We start from the raw sequence: 16,510 nt of genomic DNA on the forward strand, positions 1-16,510 counted from the left end.
GTTGATGCCATTTAATCAACTGGAAAGCCTACGATTTCTCGAAATAAGCGAAACGTCATGGCACGATTTCTTCTCGATTATAAAAAACCAATTAGAAACAAAACCGAAGTTGAGATATCTTAGCATACAACCAAACCTAGGCGAACGCGGGAGGGGGCCTAAATCCCAACCCAGAGATGAAAATATACCATGGCTTCAAGAACCACTTCCAAAACTTCAGACCCTTCGGCTTTCTTTCTTTGCTCTCGATAAGAAAGTTAGGAACTCTGAACTTCTACGGGTCGGCCAGGTTATCGAGATCGTAGGAAGGTTGAAGCAGGTGACGGATAGTTTACAAACATTGATATTGGACGGGTTTCTTCGTATCGAATCACAGGGTACGCTGCTGCTGAATTCTAAACCGCTGTCGCTCCCTCAACTCGAGTTCCTGCAGATTCAGGATTTGCGACTTTCTGGCGCGACAATTTCAAGCATCGTAAGCGTGGAAACCCTAAGGAAGGTTCGCATCTTTTCGAGTCCACGGCCGGAGAATTGGACGACGGATAATGGGGTCTGTTCTATCACTTAGCTACCCATGAGTTTCTATTATCAACTGTATTCTGACATCGCTATTGTATGTTGCAGATTTTGGACCGCTTCCTACCGTTTTCAAATCTTAGGGAAGTCCGTCTTTCGCACGCTCACAACTACTTTCGCTGCTCAACCTGCAAGGATACACATCGTATTTTTCACGTCGGTATAGCACCAGCACTAGCCGACTCCAAAATTCTTTCTAAACATCTCCCTCACCTCGAAGTTGTGAAATGGTATAGTGCATACGCTCCTCCGCTACTATTTCAGTATAATATTACCCGAAATAGCGACAGGAGTGCAAATTTAAGTTTGCAGCGAATGAAATTTCAAAAAGCAAGCGTTGAAGATGGATGGGATTGTAGTGACTATCATGGGAAGTATCCGAATATTGAGGTTTTGCCTTGCGAGGATGGTGAATTCCCGCCGAGGATTAATTGGCAAGATTTGGTTTGGTTTGAGCGGGAGGCGGTATCGTATCCGGGGCGGGAGGTCGAGGTTTCGGAATCTAGCTGAGCGAATTATTTTACTGTCCATGATGAATATAAATGAATGAATGTAATGCACGTATGAACGAAATATATTTTAGCGTGATCACGTGAAATTGAATAGGACTTCTTAGGATGGACTCTCTAGCCATACTTGTTCCACCTGGGTACCTAAGGGGCGATTCGAAGCCATTCTAGTTCTGTCCTAATACTCGGGACCAGCCTATTGATCCATATACTATAGTATTTTAAAGTCATTGATGCATCATGTATGTGCCGTCGCCAATATTTGGAGATCTAAGATGTCGACCGTAGAGATCTAGATATAAACACGAATCCTTATGTTCATTCCTTAACCTGTACATCAACCCTGTTTTCACGTCCACTCCAGAACTTCAACCATTAGCCCCACAAATTCTCACCAATTCAATCCACCCAGCTAACCCTCAACCACGACATTAACAAGCTATCATTCCTTTGAAAACGCCAGTGAGCAATCTTAGCACTTATAGTACCATGAAAGCTACAAGTGGGAAGGAAACCATGAGACTGTCAGTGATCGAGCGGGCTATCCAAGAGTTGAGGAGAACCACCATCTCAAACTTAGGGGGCAATTTTCGTTCTATCGGACAATGTCATAGAAAAAGACTAGCCCTCGAAGAATCTGTTCGCCTCTTGTTATGGAGAGAAAGGCTTTCCTAGACAAGGAAGCAAAGAAGAAGCAAAGGGGCGCCTCCAAGATTGAGCTGCTACCGACGGAGGTCCTGTTGGATTTGGTTGAACATATGCGCCTTGAAGATGCAAAAAACTTTTCAATGGCCTCCAAAAGATGTCGCACAGCGACTGTCAGGCGAATTTTTGAAAGGGTTCACTGTGAAAATAGACCAACGGGGGACAGATTAGGAAGGGCAAGTTGGGCTACATTGGTACAAAACTTTGCCAAGTACACAAAGTTAGTATTTTCGATTTAACCCTAGTTGAAAGAAACTCCATTAGTCCATGAATACGATGGGGAAATAACTAACATCATAATCCGAACAGATCATTGGTAACAACCTCCGATGTCCGAGTCCGTTCGTGGGGTGGTACAATACAGTTCCCCCCAGGATTCAACCTCGAAGACCCGATGAGGCAATATATTGATATAGGAGTTATCGAGGTGGTTCACTCGTTCAGAGGACTGCGTTTCCTCGAGATTAGGGACAGAGCGGGCCTACACTGGCTAGGGTTCTGTGATGGAGTTTCAGCCATATTGTCCCTATGCCATGGTCCCAAAACACTAAGCATTACTCCGTACTTTGGAGAAAAGGCGGCATTGATCACATCCGATGGCGTGCACCTTGATATTGAATTTTGGGCGTATCAAATCAAGCCGATCTGCCTCAACCACGCCCGTTTGTCGAAACTGATCCTCAATTTCGAAGATGATGACGAGTTTCGTTTTGATGTCGATATCAAGAACTTTTTTTTATTTCTTGGATTCTGTGAACGAGTTACGGCGACAGTAGAGACCGCTGAGCTCAAGCTGTCTTTGCCCTTTCAGAACTTGTTCAAAACCATTGAGGAGAACGCCGGTGACGAACGGCACCCTCTCCTCATCCGCCTACCATCACTCCGTCATTTGGTCATCAGATCTACCGACATTATTAAACACCCAGTTATTCCGATTAGAGTGCACGAGGTCTTTCTACTTCACCAAATCGAGACGCTGACATCGCCATACTACCCACAAAAGCCAGAAATTGTAAGGCGTATAATTGTTCCTGATAACTATACATATATGCATATATGCGGATTTGGCACTAATACTTGCAAACAGGCCCTCGGATTTCTATCTCAGTGTCCGGAAGTCACCACTATCAATGTGGTAATCCAACATACGACCGCTGATATAGCAGCGACGTATTTTGGTTACCGGGGCACAGTATACTTGTCTCAATATGACAAAACGATATGGCAAGGCAACAAGACTGCACACCCTGACCACAAAAGGCTGGAAAGCATCGGACTTTTTCAACAGATGAGTTTTCGCGAAGATGATATTGTGTTTAATCGTCGCGAATACTTTATCCAATCCCCATGCGACGGCGGGGTTGAGTTACGAATGAAGTGAGTTCAAAGGACTCCCAACCTATGCGGGTATAGTAACCCGACGATGAAAATCCTCCGTCGAGGATTGAAACCCTGTTAAAGGGTTGTTGCGATCGCCTTTTTTTTTTCCGCAGAATTTGTCTGCATGTCACCATCTTATATTATCCGCCCTTTTAGAATCATCCAAACCCAATCCCCTCCCACTTAAGCCTTGTAAACCCCCCTTAGCCAATAGATTCATTAGATTTAACAATTGAATTGATTTTAAAATTTTGACTTTGTAAGAAAAAATGCAACGCAGGCATTGTGTGGTTCGGTTTGAAGATTTGAGATTTATTTTTGGTTTCGCGGTCTGCCGATTATATGCCCCCACTATGCATGGCCCCATACGTATAGTAACTCTCCGTATTACACCTTTCGGCTCTTATTAATAATACAACATACTCCAAATGACATCTTTCTCCACATATCTCGTATATACCTTGGTTATTTTTCATCCTATCATTCAACTAGTGACACGCCACGGACCAGTTGACTGTCACTAGATCAGTTTGTGGCTGTGGATATGTGCAGATACGTGCAGCTATCAGCCCTAAAAGGCCTGCATGATTATCCTCTGCGGCTTGTAGCTCTACAAGCTTGGTAACATTTATATATTTAAATTTTGACAACTCAAGTCTACGACTGTGGATCCCAGATCCCAGTTGGCTTACGGTGGTGCGCACAATTGCGAATAGGCTGCTATTAGTTATATGATACTGACCGGTAATTTTTGTCAGATACGGAGGGCGTCTGGACTTGTGTCGACCGATACTGGACGTTTATGTTCAGGCATGCATGAGTATATCCGTCGAGGTCGGCTTTCCGGCTTGGCGTGGATTCTTTTAACGTTTCCCGTTCGACCTCGACCCGGGAGCTGAAGCTATTCCCTGGATAAGAAAAGTGTAAGCTCCGCGCTCCGAGTGACGGCAAGATTAATGTATTCCTGTTCTGATATATATATATATATTTGGGCGCCACAGATGATAACAATTATGCCATCTCTATTCCTTGGTTCCACGGGTTCCGGGAAATTCTAGCTACGTGCCTGCCAGCTGCTTTCCCGTTTATCGAAGTTATACTATACTATAAAGTCTTCTCAGTTCTTTCATTCATTCCCAAGATCTCACCATCATGATTGTGATACATGGGTTTGGTTCCACAAATCTTTTGACAACACTTCGACCGGGATTAACCTCATCTTCTACCAAAATGGGACTGCTACCGGATCCGGCTAGATTTCGACAGAAGCCTTCTATCAAGCCGAATCTTTTGGCTTCGCTGCCTATTGAAATCATCCTACAGATCATTGAAGACGATACTCTTACGCCTCGGGATCGGGTGTGTTTTGCTGCGACTTGCAGATGGTTTCAGGGTATAATGTATCCGATTTTGTATCGACGGTTCGATTGGATTGCACCATTTAATCCGACTTGCTCACTGGGACTTGCTAGTGGGTTCGGGCTCCTGGTGGAGGTGCTGTTGGAACCGGTTATTAGTGGCCTTTCGATGATGTTTGGGATAGGGCCACCACCAGATCCTCACTCAAATGCTTTCCAGAAGAGAGCAGAACTCGTTCGGTAAGTAATGCAACATGCTACGGTTATGCATCTAGATCTTGATATTATTATTTTTTTAAAAAAAATGAATGCTGACGAAATATGGACTGAAGGGAAATGTCACTCTTGGGAGGCTACCAATACTACAGAGAGATGGGCGTCATAACTCGTTATTATGGACCCTTAGACGACGGAGATCCCTTTATCAGTCTATTCGAGCCGTTTCAAAATCTTCGAAGCATAGAATTCGATGAACGAGCTGCTCTATCATGGACTGGATACCTTCGAGTCGTCGCTAATATCTTGGTCTCAAAACCTACTCTTGAAGACTTAACCCTAAGACACCGACTTGCGGCACAGCCCGACGCTAGATACGAAATGCCAGCTAATATGAAAAGCGTTCACAATACTCTGTCGAAAGGTGTTGTTTCGAAGCTTAGAAGTTTGACGATAATACTAGGAAGGAGGTTCGAGCCGACGGAGATGGGATATGAGTACTTCCACCAACTAATGGAGGTATTTGAGGGGGCTACGAATGAAGTTACGGTTTTCAAGCTTTTTGCGAATTACTCGAAATTGGATGAAACGGACCCACTTTTGATAGACGGCATTAGCAACCGCAAAGACGGCACTCTATCACCAGTCAAGTTATGGTCGTTTCCGAGAATTAGGGAGATGGAAATTCATGCGCATAATTTCCCAAATACTGGAGCTATCAGGTCTATTGAAAAGAAGAGCCTAGGCAAGGCCAAGAAACTCAAGGTTGCTTGTGATATTGTGGATATGGATTTTGATATTGTATGTTTCCCTTTGAATTCGGATAGTATGATCATATGACCAAACTAACGAGGCAAACTTCTAGCTCTCTGAAAACTTATCTTTGTTCAGGAACCTTGAGGAGCTTGGTATATGGGACCCACAATGGCCCGAAGCTCGAGAGTATACCAACGAGGAACTCACACCAATATGTGAAAAGTTTGGCCTTCTTAAAACCAATCTCGAAAGGCTTCATACTGTGAATTGGGCCCTTGGTTATCAAAAATTTACCGCACATTGTACCCTCAAGTATCCGACCAACAGAAAGATATCGACACCCACAATATCGTTTGTTCGATCACAGGGGATAAAAGCACTTGAAAGAAGCATAAAATCCTTACCGGAGCCAGTGAGATATATAAAAGAAGGATATATCTCGGCTCGGTAACATCTTACCAACGAACATGGATTGAAAGCTATCAATCTAAAGATGTATATATAAAATATTAATAACACCTTCAAGACGAGAGGTTTTATCTATCATGATACAATATCAAAAGCCTTGCTAATTTATCGCATTGATACAATCTTTAGAGAATAGCCTCAAACCCCAAGTCATATAGGCATTTCCTGCGGGCGATCCGCATAAATATTGACAACTTAGAAGCTATCATAGTTTTGATGCCCATGGTACCTGGAAGAGGGTTTCTCTTGCTTCACACATCTGTCACGCACCATCACGTGATATTTAACCTACCCCCCCCCCCTCAACCTGGGGTTTGCCCTGCCGAGCGTGCAACATATAGACCTTAGGGCTATATTCAAGACCAGATGATGAGGTGCCTGGACTCCCCAATGGCTAGGACCCAAATAATTTACTTGAACTGTCACCAGCCAGTTCAATTGTCAACCAACCCTCCTGGTCATGACATTCACCAACTTTCAACTATAATCAATCAATCCCTTCATTAACCCATCCCTCCTTCATCCTCCATAACATAATCATTATCCTATATCGAACATCGATACTCACTCACTCGCAGAAAGCAGATCAACTCTGCTTTTCCCATCCTTATCGGTCTCGAGCCTAGGCTTTTTCATCATCATCAACAAGTCCACTGGGTATGCATATGAGATCTAAGAATCCCGGGTCTTGAAAATGGCTAACACAAACGAGCCCAAGACTATTACTTCTAGTCTTCGATAGTTTCATAAGACTAAGCTATTGAAGCTCACTAACAGAAGCTCATCCTATTCAAATCAGGGTAGCTGGTTTTTCTTTGCTCACGGGTTGAACTTGTAACTTGCAAGAACAGATACATTTGAGCTTCAGTTATAACACTGGGGTATACGGATCAAGAAATACAGCTGCAGAGAAACAATCATATTACGATGGAGAAGTGTCCAAACGAACTGATTGGCCTCTTCCTCGAGGATTCTTCCTTGAATAATGAGGACCTCGCTAATTGTGCCCTCGTCTCGCGAAGGTTCCGAATTATTGCTGACCGCGTTCTCTATCGCACATTACCAATTGCAATTGACATCGACCCAATCCCATATCTTGATGACGATATGGAACCAACCGCTCCAGATTCTAGTACAGTAACCAAATTCAGAAAAATGATACAGGTTTTCAAGAAGAAGGGGAGCTATGTCCGGTAAGTCTCATACTTTCGAGTTTTCTTTACTACTATTCAATTTAAATTCTCAGATCTGGTGCTGGGCTGACTCTGAATTCATGAACTAGTAATCTATCATACAACCACACATCCGCCCAGGCCCTCGATCTTGGCTCCGATGAAAATTTATTCAAAGATCATTTCGTTTTCTTCAATCGAATCCAGAGACTCGCGCTGTATACATTCGGCGACGGAGCACAGTATTTCTCATGGTTTGAGATTCTTAAGGGCATCAGTGGAATTCTTGTTTCAAATCCAAACCTCAAGGAACTGGTGGTTGTACACAAGCCCAGCGCTGAGGAACTGTCACAGGAGATGGATTTGGATTGTATCCATGAGATTCTACGACAAGGGACTGTGGTACAGCTCACATTACTCACGGTCCAGTTCATTCTCAAGGGATGGGCCCACGAGGCACGAGGCGACTCTTGGAACTTAACTGATAGTTTTATGACCATGCTTGACGGTTGCACCGATGATATCATGCATTTTCTGTTCGATTATGTCGTTCCACCAGATGGAACCCAAGCGGGGGAGCAAACAGGTACTCGACGAAGACTTTGGAGTCTCCCTAGCTTAAAGAATTTGGGGATCAATTTCGTTGGGAAAGAGGTTGCGCCGTTGTCGGATATTCTTGATCTGGAGACCCTAGGGAGTGTAGAGGCATTCCATTTTCTCAGCCCTTTACGTCAAGATCTCGAAGAGGTATGTAAAGCCACCGAGCTCGAGTCCGAATGCCCAGTCAGCATTCGGTCTATATTAAAAATCTTCTAACTTGTGTTCGTTCTGATTCTATAGCTTGCTGATAATCTTTCCTCGCTCGTCCAAGTCAAGGAAATGCATATTCACGTTCTCAACATTAATAACTGGGTACCTCCGTTCCTTCTATCCGGCGAAGCTATGCCATCATACAATAGGGAGGGTTGCCGCATGGTAACGGAATTGCTAATCATGGCATTGAAAGAGCTAAACTCAGTCACCTATGCTGTAGAGCTTCCAGCTCGCGAAGGGGTTTTGCTATTAGCTTATCTTGTCGAGCGCGTCCCAAAACAAGTCTTTGAGAGCTTTGAATTGCCAGCCTATGCTCTGGCTGTTGACTTCTGGGGCTGGACTACGGACGATATTGGGTATCTTGGGATCGGGCATCATATACCCTAAAGGGTGTACAAAGTTTGGGTCAATGCCATGATAGCCCAATTCTTCAACTCCAGGATAACTTTACACTTAATAATTCGGGAGCCTATCACCGTTCTTAAATTTTTGTTGACCAGTGCTTCTTTTCCCACTGTTTACCGACTCCACGTGGAATTCCGAAAGGGTCAAACACCCAGTTTCTGGCCTGTTTCCTCTTCCTTTATGGAGTTTGTATTCAATCTAGTTATTGAACTATCAGAAAGGTTCAAAAATTCTGTTTTTCAATACAACTCTCAAGCTCAGTGTTTTTAACACAAAAAATGCATCCTGTCATCCAGTCTATAAAGCTCTTTTCATCTCGTAGGAATGCAGTTCGATAAGTCCAACCAAGCACTATAACAGCCTCGGACTCGTAATAAATTAATTATTGATCCGCCCGGGGTCCAGCCCTGTACACTATAATGACGATGCAGCCCGAAATCAGAAATACGAAACTCAACTTTCTCGACCTTCCGAACGAGTTGATATTTAGGATCCTAGAATCCCCATCCTTGAAGAAATCAGATCATGCCCGCTTCGCTCGGATAAATCAGCGACTTAATGCGATATGCACCGAAGTCTTATACCGCCATTTACAAATAGAATGTCCATTAGATCGGACGGAGTATCGGAAGCTTGGCGAAGCGTACTTGAGAAACGATAGTGCCCCTCATGTTCGGTAAGTCTCATTCATCCCTTCTCGAACGATGAATACTTTTGTAAGGGGACAACGACGGATTTATTTGAACCTTGATCAATGCTCGATACACTGACTGGCGCTCTTTTCTGTACATAGTGAAGTCACGATAAACACGTGCACATACTTCAATACAGAAAGCACAATTGCCCGTATATACCTTTCCCTCGAGGATAATGAACATCTAGGAAAGCGGCGGAAGATAATAAGGCCGAGAGAGCGGGAACTTTCGTACTACCCAATTATTTTCATGACGTTTCACAACCTTATACCCCTAGTCCTGGGGTTTCAGAATCTTCGCAAGCTAGAGATCTGTGACGATCTCGGCAATCTCGGGTTTGCCGATACCCTTGATATCGTAGCATATTCACTTGAGAGGAATGGAAATCTAAAAGAGCTAGATATTACGCAAAAATTTGGGGCGAACGTCGGCAATTACGTGGGTGCTAAGCAGATGATGATGGTGCGAAAGAAACAGGGTTGGAATGTTGTAGCGAGGTTGAGGAGGCTGCGGATACGATTCATACGGTATTGTACGGAATTTATCCGCGAGCGCTACAATACGAAGCATTGGATGGAGTCATGGATAGCCGTCATGCAAGGAGCTACAAGCTCCCTTGAAGAGTTTGTGATAGAGGAAATACATACCTATGATGTGGAGTGTCAGTATCGGTTGAATCCGGATACAATTCCCATGCCTGGAGCCGAAGACGATGGAACGGATGGAGTGGTTCTTTGGGAACTGCCTTGCGTGAAACTCTTGGAAATGAAGGTATGCGCTTTCGGGGGGCTTCCGCTTCAGATGTCGTACCTGGACGTGAATACTCTGAACAATGTCAAAGAATTTCGACTGAATATAAAAGCGGAATTTACCCCGGATGATTTACGGAAGGTAAGTTTATTTCATATGATCATCGGCATCGGTCCTTCCTCTCTCACGACTACATTTCATGTGTACGAAGGAACTAATCAGAATTTCTGTATGAAATTTCGACATAGATTGCAATAAATTTATCTTGCCTCGAGAACCTTGAAATACTGGAGTTCGAACATTGTGGTGTAGTACGCAGAGCTCCGGCTATGGTGTGGAAGAGTCGCAATGATGTAATCGGAAGCGCCAGCGGGCGCGCTCAAATGGAAGAAAAGGAGAAAGAGGTGTATAAACACGCAGCAAAACTCTGTGCCTTGTATATCACCCTACTCAAGAAGATTATCTGGAAGAGTGTGAGATACGTCGATAAGAGTGTTTGGCAGTTCGAGAGTTATGTGATAAGGCAGTCAGAAAGGGGTATTGATATCATACAGCTAGGGTTCCAGGATCGGGAGACCAAACTCGGCGTGCCTTCACTGACACCAGACCAATAGTTAATCCGTCCAACAAAGTAGTTAGTTTACAAAACTGAAAAAAAAACTTTGCAGTGCAATGTGTCTGATTCTTTGGCTTTTTCTTTTTCCGTCAAAATGCAAAATTTTTTTCAAAGAACGTGAACATGAACCTCAAAGAAACCTCTCAAAGAGAAGGCTGCGTTGGGGCCTGTTGCATTTAACATCAATCTAACCGAAAACGGAAAGAACCAACTTCAAAACACCAAATCTAGCTAAGCGCCTGTGATGCTTCGACTTTAACCACACCAACCACACCAACCACAGCCAGCCACATGCACACTAACCACAATTGCCAATGATCCCTATCCTGGTACGTAAACCCTCCTCCATGCCCCGGTCCATGGCACCTGTTGCTTCGCCTCCTCAACTACTCTCTCAAGGATCTGATTGCTCACCAGATCGCTAGCCAGGGCATGCTTTGCTTCTACATATCTCGCCTGTTGTCTGTGCATAGACGACTCACCTATTAGATCTGTGTCACAGCCGGGAAAAAACTTCCGAATCGATCAACTTCGTCGACTGCTTCTCGAACGTAACGCAGGATCAAGATTCCATTCCACGGAAAGAGCCTCACGTGGGTCAGGACAAAGCGCATTTGCTCGAGGTCTGGGCAGCAGCGGGATTACGCAGGTGCCAGGAGACTACTGCCGCTACCAAACTCCATTCTGCGGGTGCTTGCTGCCACTTGCTGCCACTTGCTGCCACTTGCTGCCACTGCTGCCACTTGCTGCCAAACCGCTGCCAAAACCACTGCATTGTTGCTGCACTGGTGCTGGGAGACGCCGGTCTTTGCTGCAAGATTGAGAGCAAACCCTGGCTGATGACGCCCCTCACCGCTGCCACCCGATGAAGAATTTTCCGCCCATTTCAACATTATTTTATTATTCCTGGACGGTGGCTGGGCCTATTTAATTCGTATCGATATCCCTTATTCTGAACTCGAAGGAACACTATCACTGTCTTGATTTCATTCCATACCAAGTACCTACGATCCACCTTGCATTCGTCGGAGCGGGTTTTGTTGGTATCCGGAAAAGGAGGCCGAACCGTTTAAAAGTCCAGGCCACATTTCTATTCCCCAATTGGTCTTTCAGCCTGAACATACCCCAAGTCGTGCATCTGTCGACATTAGGACGCCATCTTATCAAAAGTGGATCCCCGATAGTCAAAATTCCCGTCAAGCTGGCGAGCCTTACCAGTCCTCCAGCTTTCCAGGTCATTACTCTGGTATGTTCCCACCTTGCATCGTCGTCATCGTCGCACGCATATACCTATATGTGCGTTCCCGAGTTACATGTACTCCTGCTAACTGTCGGTCTTATAGGGAGCTGGAGGAGGACCTAGCGAGGAAGGTGTCACTGGATTTCTCGTCAGATCCACAGCCACTGACTGGTCGCCTGGCTCTATCCTCGCTGTCGACGCCGGTAGCCATCTCGCTTCCATCATCCGTATCCTTGAGAATACTTCGTCTCCTCAACATCCCACAACTCCAACAACCCCTAACTCGACTAGACGCCGAGTCTCTTCGATCCAACACCGCGACCTCACCGTAAATACCAATGCTTCAAATCCTCCTTCGCACTTCCAGGGGTGTGACCTGCCTTTCAAGACACCACGTGCAAATGCTGCCCACATTTTCCGCGAACTTGTCGGTGGTTACTGTATCACCCATCCACACCTCGACCATATTTCGGGCCTCGTAATCAACACGGCGGGCATGCTCCCACACAACGCAAAAAAGACAATCGCAGCCTTACCTCCCACGATCGAAGCCTTAAAACTCCACGTCTTCAATGATATAATCTGGCCAAATCTTAGCGACGAAAATGGTGGTGTCGGCTTTCTCACTTACCAACGGCTCGTGGACGCCTCAGTCGTTGATGGCAAGATTGAGTACCGCAAAGTTGTCGATGGTCTGTCGGTGCAAGCATGGCCTGTGTCTCACGGGCACTGCATGCATAAACACACCCACCGCGGTAGTGACGCGGCGATGGTAGCGACGGAGGATGGAGGACCGCAGAAATGCGTGTTTAAACCATCAACTCTCCGGTCAGCTACTTGGCAAAAGAAATGTGTGTACGATTCATCTTGCTTCTTCATCAGGGACGACTATACATCCAAGGAGATCATGATATTTGGAGACGTGGAACCCGATAGTGTATCAATCTCGGAACCCAGGAGAAACGTTTACATCTGGAATTACGCAGCAGAGAAGGTGCACAGTGGTGTGTTAGAGGCTATTTTTATCGAGTCCAGCTACGATATCCACCAGAAAGACGAGTTCCTATACGGACACTTGACACCAAGACATATTGTTGAGGAGTTGCAAGTTCTTGCAAGCAAGGTGCTACTGCAGAAAGAGCGGGAAGCGAGACGGTATTCAGTGCCTAAGAGGCGGAGAACTAATAATGGTTATGCTGAACGCTCGCAGTCACTTTTGCAAATTGATCCTTTCGACGCAGAATTCTTGCAGCCTTTGAGCCAATACAACTCTGATGGCGAAAGTGATGTACCAAGGTCACCTACCGATGTCGAGGGTCTGACTACAGCATCAAACATTGGTATCCAACGGCGGTCATCTGGTGGAAAGAGACGAAGAGAAGACGACGATGATGATCAACCGGAATATACTTCTGTCCCCACCCAGAATGTGTCACCAATTTCGATGGTGAGCAATGCGGGGGGTCCAGTTGATACAGCACTACCCCTTAAAGGATTGAAGATTGTTATCATCCATATCAAAGACGATTTTGACGACGATAAAGATGTTAGACAAAGTATTCTAGCGAATTTAAAAAGGCTGGGAGAAAAGGCGGGATTAGGTTGCGAGTTCGAGCTAGCAGAGACCGGGGGTTCGATGTTCTTCTAGGCGTACAATTTTTCTTTTTTATGATTCCCAGGACTCGTTATGTTCTTTTTATTGGCGAATATTGGCATTTGGGCTTTGATATCCTTTGGGGGATGGAAACGGCTTAAGTTACTACTATTGTCTTTTGTTTCTGGGTATTATTTATGATACCTATGATATCCTTTGGGATGTTTTTCTTCCGTTACTTTATATCCTTCTTGTATATACTTATAGCCTATACCTCCTTTTCTTCTTCTTCTTTTTTATGTTATTCCGAGTTATGCGGAGTTGTTGGTTCTTCGTTCGTATTCCCTTTATCGTACCTGCTGGTAGCGGAAGAGTGTGTATTCTATTTTCCCAGGATTGGAATAGTATATCGTTTGGAGTTTTTTAGCCATCGGTGGCGTCGACTTTACAAGTGCACTTATTGATAGCGGCTTCCGAAACCCGCGCAAATTATTGTCCCTTGCCTCTGTACGACGACTACGATCTCTAACCCACGCAATGCGGCTCCATTTTGCGCATTTAACATGTCCCACGAGCCATCTATGTACGGGCCGCACTGAATACGAGCATGCCGCCCCCCTAGATCCACGTGCGACTCGATTGTTCCAATATATCTAACAAGCGCCCTAGCCGTTAGCCCAAAAGCCAATATACCATCTTTCAAAGCTAGGGGCGTAATAACAAGGAAACGATGATATATACCGTTATCTTTCTAGCAACCCTCCAGGCTCCCCTTGCCTATGCCTGGTCTTACAACGTTCTCCGCGAGGGTAACGCTCCAACACCCGTAGCCGACTTCCATGGCATGAGAGTTCTTGAAAACCGTCTACCATGTACACCTTTAATCGTCCTTGGTGGCGATGGCGAAGTCGATCCAGTCAATGGTCTGCAAGTCTACCAGTTTGCCCCGCAACCTATTGACAGACAATGGGCACGACCTGTTAAATACATCGGGTTCTGGGGGGATCAGAAGTGTAGCGGTATGCCCCGTTACGTCGTACATTGGTACGATCTAGTTGATACGGCACAGTCGGTACTTTTTGATAATATAATAGAAGGAAGTTTGGGATGGGGAGAAGGGCTACGTCCGATTCTAGGGGTTCATAGTTGGGCCGAGTTGGGAGATGCGGATAGATTTTGGCCTGGTCTGATTCCGCCAGGTTCCGTAGCAGTGGAATTAGATGATTCGGAAACGGAGCTGGATTTGGAAGATTCATATCTTGTGCTTGATAATGCTGTTACGATGGTGGAGTTGATTTCGGGGAATAGAAGGACTATGCCCAGAAAGGATATTAAATGGGATGCTTATGGAACTGGAACCATGAACCGGCCGGGTATTGTACAGTTGCAATCGGGTAGCGATTTGGAGTCCGCACGAGGTAATAACAGGCTTGGCCAGGACGCTCAGGAGCCTGTGGATAGACCACCAATTATACCGTCGAAGCAGTCGGGTAATCGGCTGCTGGGCTTTGATGATGACTACGGGGATATCCAGATTATTGACAAGGACCAGTTTCGTAAGAACACAGGTCGACGAGCCAGGAAAGTGCCACCACAGCCCGAGAATCAAGCCCAAATGAACGAGCCAGTACAGGGCGAAGGTATGAATCAAGTGGATGCACCCCCTATCGAGACCAGAAGGAGAAAGAAACCAAATACGACGAAGCAGAATTTAGAAAATGAAATAGAAGTACAGCAGCAGGAGGCGCAGAACGAAGCTCAAGGCGAGACTCAACAGCAAAGCAATCCTAGTGCTTCAAAAGAAACAAACACACCGGACTTGAAGGAGATCCATGGCCAGAAGATGATAGAGCTACTAAATTATTGGGTCAGTCTCGGCTATCCCTATACTCAAGAGTTTCTAGTCGAGCAAATACGTAAACTACCGGATCCCGTCTACGTTCAACTATTCAAACTCGCAGTAACTGGACAGATAACTGTCCAGCAAATCGCAAAGTATCTAATAGATGTTCACCAAGCCGATCTCCTAGAAGCGCAGATGTTGCAAAGGGCGCAAATCCAGGCATTTAACCAGCTGGAATTAAATAGATGGGCACAGTCCCAAGCCCAGGCAAGTCAACTAGAAATGATAAGGCAGGCTGCGCAGCGTCAAGGACTTACACAAAGTGGGCCCAATTGGTTTAATAACTACCTTGTGAACCCTTATGCAGGTACGGGCATGAGCGGGAATATCAACGGCAATATGGGTGGGTATGCGAATTCGAATATGAACATGGCCGGGGGTCTCAATCCGGCGTTTAATAGTCAAGGGGGCCAGCAGCAATTAGCTAGTTGGAATTTCCAGCAAATGTTTGGTAACCCCAATACTCAACAGCAAAGTTACGGAAACCAAGCACAAATGTACGGAAATCAGGGACAAATGTATGGAAACCAAGGACAGACATATGGAAACCAAGGGCAGACATATGGAAACCAAGGACAGACATATGGAAACCAAGGACAGGCATATGGAAACCAAGGAGGGCAGCAGCAGTCGTTCGAAAACATGGCCCGAGGAGGCCAGCAAGGAAATAATCAGGCCTATCAGACTCAACAGACTCAACAGGTCAACTCTCAAATCGAACAAGAAGACGACTCTGGCACAAGCTTGCAGTCCGGCGAGGAACTCCTCAACCCCGATCTATCAAATCTCCGTGGCAACCACATGCCTTCGGATGGGAAAAGTGGTTCTCTCGGTGCACCACCGGGCACTCCAATTAACCCTACAGCTACAGACTACACAGTTGGGTCACAAGACTCTCTAGAATATCTCAGAATGCCGCATCTAATGGCACAACTTCCGGGATTCGCGGGAGCGGGGGAACAAGGAGGGTTGCTAGAAATCAATGATAGCCAGCTTGGCGGATTAGCAGACTTACTTAGGCCTGAGGCGCGAGGCCCACCACTCAGTAACACCCAGAATACTAGACCTAGTGGAGGATCAACGTTATCACAAATGCTAGCGGGTATGAACGCTAGGACAAACCAGCGACAACGTACCGGAGCCATGGAGGAGGAGGGATTCAAAGAGGAGGACGACGGAGCGAACGGTGAATTTGTTAAGGAAGAATATGAGGAATTCTGATTGTATTCCCGTTGATTACCTAACTTGTTGATCATGCAGTGAATATTAATACGAGTTAATATGATGCGTATTATAGACGAGAACCGAGTAAATAATTTCTGCCATATTAATAATTAAAACATTCTGTTATCAT

At 45.4% G+C, this 16,510-nt stretch overlaps 6 protein-coding genes across 6 annotated transcripts; all 6 read left to right on the forward strand.

Moving 5' to 3' along the window:
• Nucleotides 1-4: 4 nt before the first annotated feature.
• Nucleotides 5-1,086, forward strand: AOL_s00097g374 (uncharacterized protein; the record flags this gene model as incomplete). Its single annotated transcript, XM_011126207.1, has 2 exons — nt 5-550; nt 625-1,086. The coding sequence occupies 2 exons, from the start codon at nt 5-7 to the stop codon at nt 1,084-1,086; spliced, it is 1,008 nt and encodes a 335-aa protein (XP_011124509.1).
• Nucleotides 1,087-1,738: 652 nt separating this feature from the next.
• Nucleotides 1,739-3,171, forward strand: AOL_s00097g375 (uncharacterized protein; the record flags this gene model as incomplete). The annotated part of the gene is made up of 3 exons (XM_011126208.1): nt 1,739-2,010; nt 2,100-2,802; nt 2,878-3,171. 3 exons carry the CDS (start codon nt 1,739-1,741, stop codon nt 3,169-3,171), a joined length of 1,269 nt encoding a protein of 422 aa, XP_011124510.1.
• A 1,151-nt stretch (nt 3,172-4,322) lies between these two features.
• AOL_s00097g376 (uncharacterized protein) lies at nt 4,323-5,951 on the forward strand (the record flags this gene model as incomplete). Its single annotated transcript, XM_011126209.1, has 3 exons — nt 4,323-4,768; nt 4,861-5,545; nt 5,610-5,951. The coding sequence occupies 3 exons, from the start codon at nt 4,323-4,325 to the stop codon at nt 5,949-5,951; spliced, it is 1,473 nt and encodes a 490-aa protein (XP_011124511.1).
• A 944-nt stretch (nt 5,952-6,895) lies between these two features.
• AOL_s00097g377 (uncharacterized protein) lies at nt 6,896-8,340 on the forward strand (the record flags this gene model as incomplete). The annotated part of the gene is made up of 3 exons (XM_011126210.1): nt 6,896-7,161; nt 7,251-7,887; nt 7,981-8,340. 3 exons carry the CDS (start codon nt 6,896-6,898, stop codon nt 8,338-8,340), a joined length of 1,263 nt encoding a protein of 420 aa, XP_011124512.1.
• Nucleotides 8,341-8,777: 437 nt separating this feature from the next.
• Nucleotides 8,778-13,307, forward strand: AOL_s00097g378 (uncharacterized protein; the record flags this gene model as incomplete). The annotated part of the gene is made up of 5 exons (XM_011126211.1): nt 8,778-9,034; nt 9,152-9,944; nt 10,052-10,340; nt 11,571-11,665; nt 11,763-13,307. The coding sequence occupies 5 exons, from the start codon at nt 8,778-8,780 to the stop codon at nt 13,305-13,307; spliced, it is 2,979 nt and encodes a 992-aa protein (XP_011124513.1).
• Nucleotides 13,308-13,983: 676 nt separating this feature from the next.
• On the forward strand, nt 13,984-16,377 carry AOL_s00097g379 (uncharacterized protein; the record flags this gene model as incomplete). Its single annotated transcript, XM_011126212.1, has 1 exon — nt 13,984-16,377. The coding sequence occupies one exon, from the start codon at nt 13,984-13,986 to the stop codon at nt 16,375-16,377; it is 2,394 nt and encodes a 797-aa protein (XP_011124514.1).
• Between the last annotated feature and the right edge of the window lie 133 nt (nt 16,378-16,510).

Source organism: Orbilia oligospora, assembly GCF_000225545.1.
Source record: "Orbilia oligospora ATCC 24927 unplaced genomic scaffold scaffold00097, whole genome shotgun sequence".
NCBI classification, from domain to species: Eukaryota; Fungi; Ascomycota; class Orbiliomycetes; order Orbiliales; family Orbiliaceae; genus Orbilia; species Orbilia oligospora.